At 44.8% G+C, this 14,849-nt stretch overlaps 1 protein-coding gene across 2 annotated transcripts in view; it reads right to left on the minus strand.

Annotated features, from left to right (window-relative positions):
- Positions 1 to 232: 232 nt before the first annotated feature.
- The window catches only part of LOC142786458 (beta-1,3-galactosyltransferase 5-like), a 30,190-nt gene continuing 15,573 nt past the window's right edge, over positions 233 to 14,849 (minus strand). Inside the window, exons 1-2 of one of the 2 annotated variants that reach the window (XM_075884163.1) lie at positions 6,964 to 7,105; positions 233 to 1,719 (exon numbers count right to left, since the gene is read on the minus strand). In XM_075884163.1, the coding sequence (XP_075740278.1) occupies positions 554 to 1,687 (1,134 nt within the window). In that variant the 5' untranslated portion in view covers positions 1,688 to 1,719; positions 6,964 to 7,105 and the 3' untranslated portion in view covers positions 233 to 553. Of the gene's footprint in view, positions 1,720 to 6,963; positions 7,106 to 14,849 lie in introns of those variants that run through there. The other variant, XM_075884162.1, reaches the window with a different exon arrangement.

Here is a 14,849-nt window from a genome sequence, read left to right on the forward strand (position 1 = left end):
TACAGCTAGTGCAAACAAAATACATTCTTAAGTACCGAATGGATTTTCTCACGCCACAACTGACCACGCCTCTTTTCTTCAAATTTTTTTGATGAGTTAAATAACATGGTAGCGTGATGAAAGCGCCAACACATCGTAATAAGCTCCATCAAAGAGCTACCATTCGCGTTTATTGAGTCTCTTGGCGAATGCGAGAATCGACGCTTTGTCATTATAGCCCTGTACTAAAACGATTAACCCCCCCCCCTTTTTTTTGCCCGCCTTTCTCGTCGATGTTGCCGCCATGTTTCCTCGACCGTCCCAGCTGTCGACATGCACATCGACTGCAATCACAGTCTAAAATTAAACGTTCGCATCTATCTTAAACAGAAGGAAAAAGCGCGTTTAAAACGCCGTAACTTTTGCTCATAAAGCAATGATGTTTACTTTCTGTGTGACCTGCTCTTTCCTTCCTCGGTTATTTCGAGCACTTTCCGATAACTGCTGAGTTCTTCCTTCGCGAGTGTAATCCCCACCTCTAGTGACACAAGTGGGTATGGCGTTTCTCGGCCAATTAATCACGGCCCCGCACTTCGACGTTCACTTTCACTTCCGTGTCGTTCCCTACGTCACCGTCCACAGGCGTGCCATCGTCACAAGTCCGTCTCTCGGCGCCGGCAAAGAGCGCCCGCCAGGTGTGCTTCAAGTACAGCGGTGTGTACCCATGGCTCGTCAGGATCCGGGGCCTGGTGCATGGTGTAAAGAGCTTCCTGTAGTTGAGAAAACCTTCATCGTGCACTCGGCGGACGCCAACCTTCTCGGCCACAATACCCGTTAGGAAGACGTCCTCTAAGTACAGGTAGGGCACTCCGGAGCTGCCCCACGCCAGGAGTGGCACGCTGTCTCCAGACAGGAGGTACGCTGGTCCAGCCAGGAAGTCCGGGTACGAAGAGCTCCGGTACGCCCTGGAGGACACGTACCACTTGCTCCGGGGATTTCTCTGGGGCGTCCACTTCTGCGCCAGCAGACCCCACAGCGTCCTCTTGACCGCGCTGAGGGTTCGAACCCGAGCCGTCAGGTCCCAGACGTTCAGCAGCATGTCGTCGTCGATCTTGAGCACGAGGCTGGCGTTGGAGCAGTAGGCGCTGGCCCATCGAACCATGGTGATTGACTTGAGCGTCAGGTTCCGGTATGAGTCAACGAAATCAGCTTGAACCATGTCGCCATATTGCGAATCTTCGTACGCTATGTTCCTTTGGAACGGCTTCAGTTTGGGTGTTCCCACTAGGAACATCACCTTGTAGCCCCGGCGACGGGCAGCATCGCCCCAGGTGCTACGGATGGCGTTGCGCTGCGCGAAGTTGATGGAGTTCGTTATGACAACTATGAGAACAGCCGTCGACGGTGGCTTGGAGCACAAATCGGGCTTGTTCAAGATGTAGGGGAAAGCATACGTGTGACGGCCACTTTCTAATAGATCTTTCGAGAAAATGCGCTTGGATGGTGACCTCGGATTTTTTCTGGTTTCGGACTCAGCGTTCCGCGTGGGTGCGGTGACGGAGGGGTCGCAGCTGAGCGCCTCCGTGAGGCCGACGTCTACGCTGTGGCCAAAGAAGGACATGGGCAGGTACCACAGGAAGACAACGTAGACGCCGACACAAGTCGTGACGCAGAGAAGCAGCCGTGAGAACTTGCAGGGAATGGTCATCACCAGCCTGTAGCCGCTGCATCAGGATGGACCTACAAATGCAAAAGGCAGATTAGTGGGCTGATTTGTGCTCACTCATGTAATTGTCAGCAGTAGAGTCGTGTAGAGAGCTCCTACAGTAGAAAGGAGAAGGGAGGGTTTTCCGCAGCACCCTTACACTGATCGGACGAATTTAAATGGAAGAAATCAAGAGTCGCGATTGATATATACATAAAATTGAAACAATGACGTGCTCTCACAATATAATACCTCTGGGTATCTGGTTTTTGAAGGGTCAAAGTGGGAAGCAAGCCGTTTTTCGAATACATCACCATGAGCACTAGTTTGATCGAAACTCACAGGGCCATCACCCTGCGTCTTACACAACGATGGGTCAGGTCTGCCTATTAAGGGGGGGGGGGTGACATGGCTAACCCCTGGAAGCATGTGTAGGGGGCTAGTTGGTAAGACAATCTATGTAAACATGAACTGCGCTAAGAACGAGACACCAGAATCAAAGCAGACAGGATGAGCACCGAATAAGAATACATTTATTTAAATCACGTGAGCTATCCTTCTGGAACGAAGTGCGCATGCAGTGACAGTCGTGACCACGGGACCAAAGTACGCTCCTCCATCAACACTCCTATATACACTAGAAAATCAAGCTCTTTCCTGAAATCATACAGAGATGTATCGGTGAAGCGTATGATGTGTATCGTTCCAGGAAAGAGCTTGATTTTCTTGTGTATACAGGAGTGTTGGTGAAGGAGCGTCCTTTGGTCCCGTGGTCATGACTGTCATTGCATGCGCGCATTGTTTCAGGATAGTAGTTTATGTGACTTTTACAAATAAGTTGTTAATCTGCGCTCGTCCTGTCTGCTTCTACTCTGGTGCCTCGTTCCTAGCGCATTCCATAACTTGGCGAACCCAGCTCAGATAATTAGGGAGGGGTCCGCTTCTTTATCATGCTCCCTGGTTGGAACTCGTGTGATCGCGTGCGAACTCTTTCAACGTTTCGGGTGCCCGACTCGAATTTGTGGTTGCACATTTTTTGTAGCGTTAGCTACACTGGCCTCGCTGAGCCAATTTCGCGTGGCACTGGTCTGCGCATGCGCAATGATACTCCACCGCCGCCGCACGCGGCTCACCGCTGGTGTGCGCGCAATTACATGCGCTGCGCAGATCATCGGTGGTGTCACGCACCGGAGCTGGCACCTCCCTCACACTCAGCCGCGGCCGCACGCGACTCGCCGACGCCGGTGTGCGCTTTCCAGAGGAGTGCCGTCATAGCCTTGGTAGACATATGAATGCCGACGTGCGCGCCTTCCCTGTGCAGTCGCCGTCTGACACTGCACTGGAGCCTCTTGATAGCGCCTCTGACTGGCGTTTGCCACTGTGGTATAGCCATGGAGAAGGAGAGTGCAGTAGAGCAGAGAACCTTAACTCATGGGATCCTGAAGTAGTTGCCCGGCAAAATAAATATACATGTGCCGCATAATACGTATACCGCGTGTGTGTCATTGGAACAGCTGTAAGCATGATATCCTGAAAGCTAAGAATAATCAGCTGAACCTTTGCTAACGCTACGTATATCCTGGCCCAGCTGAGCTAAGCCACTGCCATTTTTTTCTCCTTTGCTTGCATGTTGAAAAACAAACAGTAGAGAGGAATAAATACAGCGCATCAACGTGGATCAATAGAACCTCTTGCATTCATTTATCAATCAATAAATTAGACTTATTATGATGACACAAAAGGATGTTACAATCATCAAATATTCAACCGAGTGTCCCAAAGTACAGCACTGCAATGGCACCTTCCATTATATTCAATGTGTGTTCAAAGATATACATCTGCCTTGCAGCGTATTGCTGCAGATAGTCACATTGCTGAAGTACCTACGAAACTCAACGGACCGTTCAAGGTATCAAACTCATCGGGTGGGGTAAAAATATTTGTCTGCTTGAAATGAATATCACTGATGACAACTTGTAGATGTATTACAATCAAGAAGTTCCACTCTGTCGATTCAAATATATTACCTAGCTGACTTCGAAATACCTATTTATTTACACCCTAATTGATCCATATCACAGTGACAAGCGCAAATCAACATATTAAAACATTTCTTGCAATAGAATATTGAATGGCTTTGAACAATCTTATGCAAGTTTGCAAATCTACACACAGTCTGTCACTATTCCCTTCTGAAGGAGTTGAACTGTCATAAGAAAACTTGTCAAGTCAATCTATAGATTTGGAGAGAAAATAAAACACAGAAACAGAATGATACTATTTGCAGCAGTTTTCTTTGGCACACCCTTGCTCTTTCACAACTTCTTTTTAATTAAGAGTAGTGTGCAAGTAGTCATATTGTAACCCCTTAGATAGTCACAAATGAAAATGACCATGTTCCGCATTCGGACGAGCTCACCGCGAATAAAACGAAAAATGGCAGTGCCTTAGCTGAGCTATGCCAGGATATACGTTGCATTAGCAAAGGTTCAGCTGATTATTCTTTCTTCTCCATGGCTATACCACCAGGGCAAACGCCAGTAAGAGGCGCTATCAAGCGGCTCCAGCGCAGTGTCAGATGGCGACTGCACAGGGAAGGTGCGCACGTCGGCGTCCATATGTCAACCAAGGCTATGACGGCACTCCTCTGGAAAGCGCACACCGGCGGCGGCGAGTCGCGCGCGGCCGCGGCCGAGTGCGAGGGAGCTGCCGGCTCCGGTGCGTGACACCACTGATCGTCTGCGCAGCGCATCGAATTGCGTGCACACCAGCGGCGAGCCACGCGTGGCGGCGGCGGAGTATCATTCCGCATGCGCAGACCAGTGCCACGCAAAATTGGCTTAGCGAGGCCAGTGTAGCTAACGCTACAAAAACAAAACTTCAATGAGCGCTACCAAGGTTTCCAATATACCTGCAAGTTAAACCGATGATCACACGACATCGATGTAAAAGTATTGAAACTGGCCCAATATGCACAAACAACTTGCTACAAGTGCTCCATAGTACTTGGACGACGAAACATGAGGAAAGAAAGGCACAATACATTTCTGCCTTTTTTTTTCTTGTCTCGCCAGTATGCTACACTGCAAGTGACAAAGTGTGAACACTGTCGATGGTTTATTTTACGAAGTGAAAAATCATGAGAAAATGTTACTGCACACACCGTGTGCGTCTCACTTTTTCGTTTGCGACGAAGCCTGGTACGCTGACGGCCATTGGACATTCGGCTTGCGAACGCTGGTGCAATAACCCCTGGATACGCGCTTTGTATTCTGCCGGGGCTATGTCGACCTGCTATTGACGTTTCGTAACCGTATACTGCCGTGTTCATTCACTCGCGACGTTTCGCTGCCACTTTCTTTTCCCGTTTTCTCCGTTGCAGTAAAATGAAGCGCTTGGTATATTTTTCTACTTTATTTTATATGTCGCAGAACTGTTGGATGTCAAGCTGCTCTTTTTTTTCTTTTTCTTTCACACGCCTCATTTTTCTCCCCTTACCCCACTCGTCCCGTCCCCGATTTTTCATCTCATTCGCTTCGTGTAAAGCAATGCACTGCATGGCTAACGCGATGGTGCTCTTTTTGTGCACAGAGGCGTTCTAACGCAAACACATCTCTGCACCACTGTAAGGCTCGGTGGGCACGAACAAAATACCCACAACGACGCAGACCTACAGCACTTCGCTGATTCATTCATTTCTGCAAATGTGCATAAACAGCGTTAGGCATTCTTAAGGGTGTAAAACAGAAAAAAGAATGAGATGTCACGAGCCTCAAGAAACAGTGGTAGGGGCTAACGTACGGTAGCTTGGAAGCATATTCACACAAGAAACTTTGTGAATGGGCTTCAGCGCTAAAATAAGTAAACCTTTACCAATGCTTCTTCAGATTTTGTGCATACCTTGTTTTTTTCGGTTTCTTGTGTAACAGAACTGCACCCTTAAGAAGCCCTAAAGTTGTTTCAGTTCATGAGTTACGTATGCAGCAGTCGCAAAATAATTGCTTGAAGATGTTGGACCCAGAGTCCAAATTCTGAAAACCATACTGTCGGAAGAAGCTTTTCGAGGACACTTGCAGAAATAATCAATTAATTAATAACGAATAATCAAGCACAGTCACTTAAGAAGAACGTGACAAGGTAGGACTACGTTATTGTGTGGCACCGTTGTATACAGTATTTCAGTTAGCAAACACCGATTTGACAGCAATACATTATGCAGCTGACTGGGCAGCATACCTTAGCAGCCATCAATGAAGTTGATTCATATGTGGGGTTTAACATCCCAAAACAACATCATATGATTATGAGAGACGCCGTGGCGGAGGGCAGCGGAAATTTCGACCACCAGTGGTTTTTTATGTGCACTCAAATCTGAACACACGGGTGTACAGCATTTCCGCCTCCATTGAAAATGCAGCCAACCCACCCAGGATTCACTCCCATGACCTGCGGGTCATCAGCCGAGTACCTAGGCCCCTAGACCACTGCTGCGGGGCAGCAATCAATGAAGTTAGGAGCTGCATTTCATTCTAGACTTGTAAGAACACTGCCTAGTAAGAACACTGCACTTGTGAGCGCTCGGTTCCAAATATTGACTGGACATGATGGCCAGTCAAATATTGACTGGCCGCACTTGATGCTCACACCTGCTTCAGCTTAACCCCCGTATTCTGGAACGCCCCTTCACTCAACGCTCCACCTTCACTTGAGAAAGCCGATGGTAGCGCCGTCTTTAGGCAGGGCAAGTCACTGCATATCAGCGATAATTGGCTGCTTTCTTGAGTAGCGCAGCGTCATTTTTGAGCCTAGCTGTGGCGAAGTATTCAACTCTGTCAAGTGAAGGGTGAAAATCGAGTCGAGGAGCGTTTGTGAATGCGGGGGCGAGTCTCTTGAGGGGGGATTCGTTACATGCTAATAAATATTAAAAAGTTAACAAATCTTCATCAAGTAAATTGTGACGAGTCGGTGAAGCTCTGGCCATTGTGTGTGTGAGTGATGGATGGTACGCTAGTCGAGTGCTGTCTCAGTAGCTTAATTTGAGAGACTTAGTATATAGAAATGGTTTTTTTTTCACCTTACAGGCGTCTTATACAATTCAATGAGAACTTAGGAAATAGCTGTAAAGGAGAAAATACCTAAAAGTGCGTTTAGAGTAAATTATCAACGCTTTAGAGCAATACTATATTATGTTTAGCCATCAACTGTCTTGGCCTAGACGTGACATGACAAGAACTTTAGCTCCCGAAGGACAGATATTTAGGGAGCCATAAGCCTCTCACCATATCAAGTCGGTGCCTCCACCCACGATTGGACCGGAAGTCGGTGGGACCGGAAGTCAAAGTACCGTCGCGATTTCTTGGGCCCTCTGGACGGCCTGGAGTTGTGTGTGAAGGCTGCTGCTCTTGAGAGATGCGTCCCATTGCTCCTTTGTGATGGGTGGAGAGGCGTTAGGGACTAGGCACAGCCAGAGCATGTGACTAACAAAAAACATGAGTCGTGGCCACATTTGGGGCATGACTGCGAATGGCCGGAATCTATCTTGTTAGGGATGTGATTAGAAAAAAAATGGCAGGTCCCACGTACAGTGAGAACCGATGATACGCGAAGCACGAATGAGAAAGGTTGATATGTCACTTTAAAATCAGCACACCGTTACCAGGTGGAGATAAATGATGCCGTACATGACTTCCATGCATGTCATGATTATCATGTTTGGATGTGTCGTTTACCTTCGTCATTCATTCATGTCACGTGATATCAAATTTATTATAAATGGAGCTAGCAAAACGCCCGCGAGCACGCTATCAGCGTGGTATGTTGCCATGTACTTACATGACACGCGTGACAGGATTATCATGTTTGCACTAGTGATATATATTGTCATTTATTGACGTCACGCAACACCCGATTTTGTATAAGTGGAGCCAGCAAAACGGCCGCGAGTGCATCATGAAGGGCCCAATATACTCCAATGTAGCGTTGACGCGCGCGCATGCTGGACACAGCGACGCTAGGTTAGCAAAACGCGAGCACTATATAGACTGACGCCAGACGCGACCGGCGCGACCAGCGTCCGTCGCCACGTCCCGACGGAAAACCGGCGCTAATTGTGACACGCTGCATTTCGTGCAGATGCGTTACCCAGACAACACTGCGTCTCCTTCTTATCGGGGCGGAGAAACGCTGGACGCGCTAAAACGCGCATGCGTCAAAGCAACGCAACGCGGCGCGTGCCTGCGAGCAGATGTCAGGACCGGCGCCTGGCGCGGCAACGCGGGCGTGACGCAATGAAATGAATGCCGGCGAGCACGCGCACCGCGTCACATCGAAATATATTGGCGCCTTGACTGTGGCATGTAGTCATGTTCTCACATGACACGCATCTCATGATTATCATGTTTCCACAAGTCACATAACTTCGTCATCAATTGACGTCACGTAATAGGAAATTTGGCATATGTGAAGCTAGCGAAACGGCCGCGATCACATTGTGACTGTGGCATGTAGTAATGTTGTTGCATGACACGCATGTTTTGATTATCATGTTTGGATGTGTCATTCACCTATGAAGTCCGTTCGCGTCACGTAATACTGAGTTTGGTACATGTCAAGCTAGAGAAACGGCCGCAAGCGCATCATGAGCGTAGCATGTGGTCCTGTTATTACATGACACGCATCTCATGTTTATTATGTTTGCACCAGTATCATAACTTCGTCATTCATTCACGTCCTGTAATGCCAACTTTGGTATATGTGACGCTAGTGAAACGGCTGTGAGTGCATCATGAGTGTGGCTTGTAGCCGTCTTGTTACATGACACGCATGTCATGATTTTCATGTTAGGTGTTGTCACTTGTGTTCGCCATGCAATCACGTCATACCATACCAGATTTGCAACGTGTCTTGTGAACGAAACCACCGCAAGAGCTGCAGGACCATGAAATGTAAATCATGACTTCATGACATACATGTTATGATTTTCATGTTATGACTAGTGAATTATGATCTTCACGCAGTCATGTTATGCCATACCAAGTTTGGTATAGATATCATTTTCGAAACGGCCAGGAGAGCTAAAAGTCCTAAACGGCTAGATAGATAGATAGATAGATAGATAGATAGATAGATAGATAGATAGATAGATAGATAGATAGATAGATAGATAGATAGATAGATAGATAGATAGATAGATAGATAGATAGATAGATAGATAGATATATAGATAGATAGATAGATAGATAGATAGATAGATAGATAGATAGAAATATAGATAGATAGATAGATAGATAGATAGATAGATAGATAGATAGATAGATAGATAGATAGATAGATAGATAGATAGATAGATAGATAGATAGATAGATAGATAGATAGATAGATAGATAGATAGATAGATAGATAGATACGCTCAAATTCGCCAAAGTTCGCTAAAAAATGCTATGCATTTGAAAACTAGATAACGATTTAGAGTACTTTATGCTCTACTATGGGAAAGCACTGGGCCGTCGCGTGGGCTTACTTATAAGGTCTTACATATAAGGGCTGTGACGAGGAGTAGGAAGCAAGTTAATTCTATTTGGCACAAAATTTTATGAAAAGTAATTTGTTGGAGTATGTAGCTCTCGACGTGTGCTTTTCTGTTACTGGTTTCCTTGTGAAGCCTAACGTCTAGGTACGTTTTAGTAAAGACCAACACATCAATACCATTTGTATAGGTTTCATTTTACCGAGCACAGCAAATTTTTACATTATAATTAGCTTATGTCCACGACGATGGATTTTGCATAACCTTTTTTTTTTTGCCTGCGTGTTTCAGATATTTCGGCTATAGCAATGATTCTCTACCACGACCATAGTACTAGGCGGTAATAAGCTTCGCCCCTAAAACTTGTAGAGAATGCGTATGACCTTTTCCCGTGCCAGAAAATGTCATCGACATTAAAACAAGAAAGGTATAGACGAGAGAGACAGAACTAGGCAGAAAATAAAAACAGTGACAAAATAAGCACATACAGGATGACACGAGGGGGGGGGGAGGGTGTTTTGCCACGCCAGCTGCCGCCGAGAGAGCAGACAGTGACATCGGCAGATCTATTTGTCTCAGCAGGTATGAAATGAAAAATGACAGCATATTCACGGAGTGCATGATGATGAGTGGAGCGAAGCTTCGGAAGGTTTTATCGGTATACCGAATCTGTCTGTCTGTCTGTCTGTCTGTCTGTCTGTCTGTCTGTCTGTCTGTCTGTCTGTCTGTCTGTCTGTCTGTCTGTATTTCTGTCTGTCTGCCTGCCTGTCTGTCTGTCTGTCTGTCTGTCTGTCTGTCTGTCTGTCTGTCTGTCACTCACAGCATCGCCACCTGCCAAGTCAGCCATAATCTAAGATGAGATGAACTGGCGACAGTATGACCACCCACGGCTTCAGGAGCTTCGCCCCAAAAAAAGTAAGACAAGAAAAATGTCTTAGTACATCTTCCTGAAAACAGCAGTCGACGAAGACTCCTGCTTCAGAGAAGGTGACAGTTCATGGTTCTTTCTGGATACCCTTCGTTAGCCTGAATCATACCAAACTGAATGAATTAATCAGTTTTTCCAGAAACATTTATCCTGGAATTAGTGCAAGAGAGGATTGAAGATATAACCGACAACACCTACTTCACATTTCTATTACCTTAAATATAAACGGAGGCCATGTGATGCTTGCACGAGCATCATTATAAATAAAAATAATTGAATCATAGTAGATACAAATGATTGGTTTACTCCCTAAATATAACCTATTTCAGATATTTCGTTCTTCTTATCTGTCTTGGGAGACGGTTAATGTTAAAATGCAATAAAGATTGCTTCGTATTTTTGCACATTACATGCGTACATTTTATTATCTTAATATAGTCCTTGATTTTGGGGTTAGGAGCGGTGGAGGTGCCGTTCGTAAAAGAAGGAGGATTCAGTGGGCAAGCTACGTGTCTGGCTCAAGCCACAACGCACGTTGCCTATTTGCTCCCCAACTTGTGCCTAGCTGCTCGGAATACTGACCAGCATACAGAGAGGTGACATCGTGAACGATGTTCTTTCGTCACTAACCTGCCGGGGAACCAAAATATGAATAACTGCGGCCAGCCGTGACAGCCATTCTCTGCTGCGACTTCGATTGCAGTGTTCCGACCGTCGTTCTCTACGAGACTGTCAAACGCTAATAGTTAATAAGCATGTAGTAACTATCCGCGCTTACCGTATACTTTTGCGATCATGCATGAGTGGCTTTGCGGACGTCACCGAAACGGCCGCGTTAGGCTACTAACGGAGGTGGGACAAAAACTTTTTGATGTCATTCTACTTTCATAGCTGCGTTTTTCGCGATTCATGCACAGAGCGCCAATAACGTTCCAGCCACGTCCTTATCACACTGAAGCAGGTTGATCCCCCGTGATTTTAGTGCCTTCTTTACGTCACTGAAGCCACCGTATTGAGGCCACGTTGTGCGTCGATCACGTCACGTTCAAGCTATTCTTCAGAATGAAAGAGGCCACAGATGCCTCATCAAAAGCGGATATTGACCATCGGTAGGGTTGGCGTCAGCACGAATTATGCAACATATCCTCATCACGTGATCCCGTAACGATGCGAAATCACCATGACGTCACAAGTCACCAACGTTTGTATCATCATGACGACCCTATGGTGTCACATACCCCGACGTCGAATGCAGGGGCCAACAGACGACACCGTAGCATGGTCAATGGTGGGCCGACCACGGTGGCAGTGTGACAGCCAGGTGAAATGCAGAAAGCTTGCAAGTTCGCCGCCATGCCAAGCCACGTAATAGGCTGAAGCCTTCCCGTGGGAGAAGGAAGGAGACCAGTGCATCGAAGGGGAAAATAAAAGATCGTTTACGCCTTTAGGTCGTCTCGCGCGAATGCCCAGGGGACCTTGCGAGTTCTTGCTGTGCGAACTCGAGACAAAGAAGGCCATTTGGAACCTTGAAAGTTAAGACGGCGAAATGATGGTGTTCTTTTGAAAACATCTGCGATGCCCATCGCATCTGGACTGATCTGTTTCTGGCGCTTTCCTCTATATGTTTTCTGACGTACTGTATTATCTCGAAACGAGCGCACATGATGTCAAAAGTATGTACCCTTACAAAAATCCTATATATGGACTTATATAAAAATCCCCATATATAGCTACATCAGGAATTGGGCATATCTGGCCCATATATGGAATCCCCATATATGGGCCGTATATAACCTGATATGTCCAAATCCTGATATAGCCATATATGGGCCTTATATCCCCATATATGGGTGTTGCTGTATATGGCCATATATGGCTATATATAGAAGCATCCATATAAGGTCTTATATGAATGCTTTCATATATGGCCTTATATGGATACTTTTATATAAAGCCATTCAAATGATTCATCTATATTAGTTCAGCCTGTGTCACCGGCAAAAAATATAGCTGCTCAAATCATTCTTCAGCTAGAAATATACCTGTTTGTTGAAAGGTCTGCATGCAGTCACTATCATCTCCAAAATAAAGGCAGTACATACCCCCTGAACATTCTTGTTCAATTAAGTTATCCTCATTATATCTCAAGTTATTCTCAACAACTACTTGCTAGAATGTAACTTGGCATCATATTTAAAGTTTGTGGTGGGCACATGTCACTGTTAGTCCACTTTTCCTGAAGAGATACATTCTTTGTGCTTAAATTTATTGCTTACTTATCGACACTTTTTTATTTATCTATTTATTTCATTACCCACAGCACCAATTGGCATTACATTGGGGGAGCATTTACGAAAAGTAGAATACAAAAAATACATAGTCAGCCAAACAAATAATCAAAGTCACCTGAATCACAATCTGCAAGAGAAATTCATATATAAATCGGAACATGTTCTAACATATAAATCGGAACAAGTCTAACATGAAATAAAACAAATATTTGGGAGTGTAGAGGCAATGCTAGAAGGCAGCTGGTTTCATCTTGTAATTTTTTTTGTAAAAATCATTTTGAAACACGTCAGTCTTGCATGCGATTATTCTTATCTTGAACCTATGGTCAACACGGTCTGAGAAATAGTACAGTGCAAGTAAATATTCCGCTTTATCGATTCCGACTTGACAAAAATAAATAGCATAAAAGAACCCAATTTGAGTTTCGTAAAGATATTTTTCACAGTGTGTTATGTTTAAAACTTTTCTCGCGTGTCAATGGAGCGTCCATAGTCAGTCAAAACGAAATATTGACTTGCTATTGACAGCATGAACTGCGTGTGCATTGAATAACTTAAATGAGTTGATAATCAACTTTTAAGGAGTTCGGTAGAAAGTGATTGGTATGCAAGCTTGTTATGTACAAGTATTGTGACTAATGACCTATAGAACGACTGCTAAAACTGGTGTCTATAGGTCTCTGTGCGCGTGGGAACGGAGGCATTTAACAATATTTCTTGCCAACGGGACACTAAAAATGTACTTTGTAAACGTAATACGCTTTCCATTTTGCCAATAATGCATCATTAACGTAACAGTGGTAAAGAGCTCATTCTGCAGAAATTATGGCGTAGGCATCGGTGGCTCTCCATGAAAAATCGTCTCGTCAATGATCGAAAATTGAGAGAATGCAAATAAAACAAATATTGTAAATTTTTGGGTTTGAGTGATGATCGAAATCATGCAGGCAATTTGCATGGCATGCAAGTGCTCTACCACACAGCTGTGCATCTGCTTGGAAATAAAGCATGAATAACTTCCTCTTGTTGTAAATGCAAGAAAATAACTGTCATGCTTAACAAATACATGTATCCTGCATACAGGTTTCACAACACAACATTTATTATTGCAGCTATATTGCATGATACAAGTGTGCATTGTCATCAAGCATCACAACACGTTATTACCAAGGTGACTTTGCGGTCTAAAGACAGCCAACCATTACAAAAGGTACACTGGTTACTGCACGTATTCCCTCACGACTGCGTAGTGGGTGCATAAAGTTCTAAAACATTTTACACACATTATATTGAGAAGCACGTTCTGCTGGGCGAGTTGGTACTTCATCTTAACTTAGTTGCGCGAAAAAATTTGAAGTGCGAAAGGAAGACACGTGGACACAGCGCACACTAACAACGGAAACTTCATTGGAGAAAACAGACATATGTATGTGGTTACGACAACACGTGAGGTGGAAAAAATGACTAGATGAGCAGACATCTGATCATTTTCTTTCACAGTGTGGACATCGTGTGGTGGACGGCACTGCGCTGTCGTGTGGGAAGTATTATTTAGAATTTATTGATATAATTGTAGATCACAAAGCTTCTCTAAAGGAATTAACAACCATTCTCTAACCAATCATCATATTGTAGAGAGTGTGGCTGCGCGCCCTTGTTTGGAATACAGTAGTTAAAGCTAGATTCAGTGACACGGTAGAGCGCGGGAAATCGGAGAGGCGTATTTCATAAACAAAGCTGGGGATTCATGTGTCACGTAACTCTCACTTATGTTGCTTGCTACTGAGGTAGCTTTCCTGGAAGCGCATCATTTATACAATCTGTCTGCTCATCTAATCCTTTTCTTTCACCGCACGTGTTCTCGTAACCGCATATATACGTATGTCTGTTTTCTCCAACAATGTTTCAGTTGTCAGTGTGTGCTGCGTCTAGGTGTCTTCCTTTTGTATTTCAATTTTCTCGCGCAACTCGGTAATTACATAATATTTCTTGTTGTTTAAACTATGTTACGCCTTTTTTACACAAAATGCAGCCATGTGCGAAACCTTCATTGAGACACTTTCAACCTTCTCAATTACACAGTACTATTCCACAATTAAATTTGTTCAAGTAGCATCATGCAATAAAGAGTACACACTAAGTGATTGAATTACGCACAAGAAACAGGATCGATACTGCTATCACGTTCAACTGTGAAAACGGAGCTTAACGGTCCCCCAATTTTTTCACACAGTAGCAAGCCCTAATGCATCATACCAGTTTATTTGTCGGCTTGCGTAAAACTATCTACAGTGCTCACGGATAAAAACGTGACATCGCATTATTTTGTGTAACTATGTATGCGGGTATGCGCAGTTCCTCAAGATAACCACGCGATTTTGCGACATCAGTAACGATAATGTCGCCTGTGATGTACGCATT

This window comes from Rhipicephalus microplus, unplaced genomic scaffold (genome assembly GCF_043290135.1).
Source record: "Rhipicephalus microplus isolate Deutch F79 unplaced genomic scaffold, USDA_Rmic scaffold_24, whole genome shotgun sequence".
Lineage (NCBI taxonomy): Eukaryota > Metazoa > Arthropoda > Arachnida > Ixodida > Ixodidae > Rhipicephalus > Rhipicephalus microplus.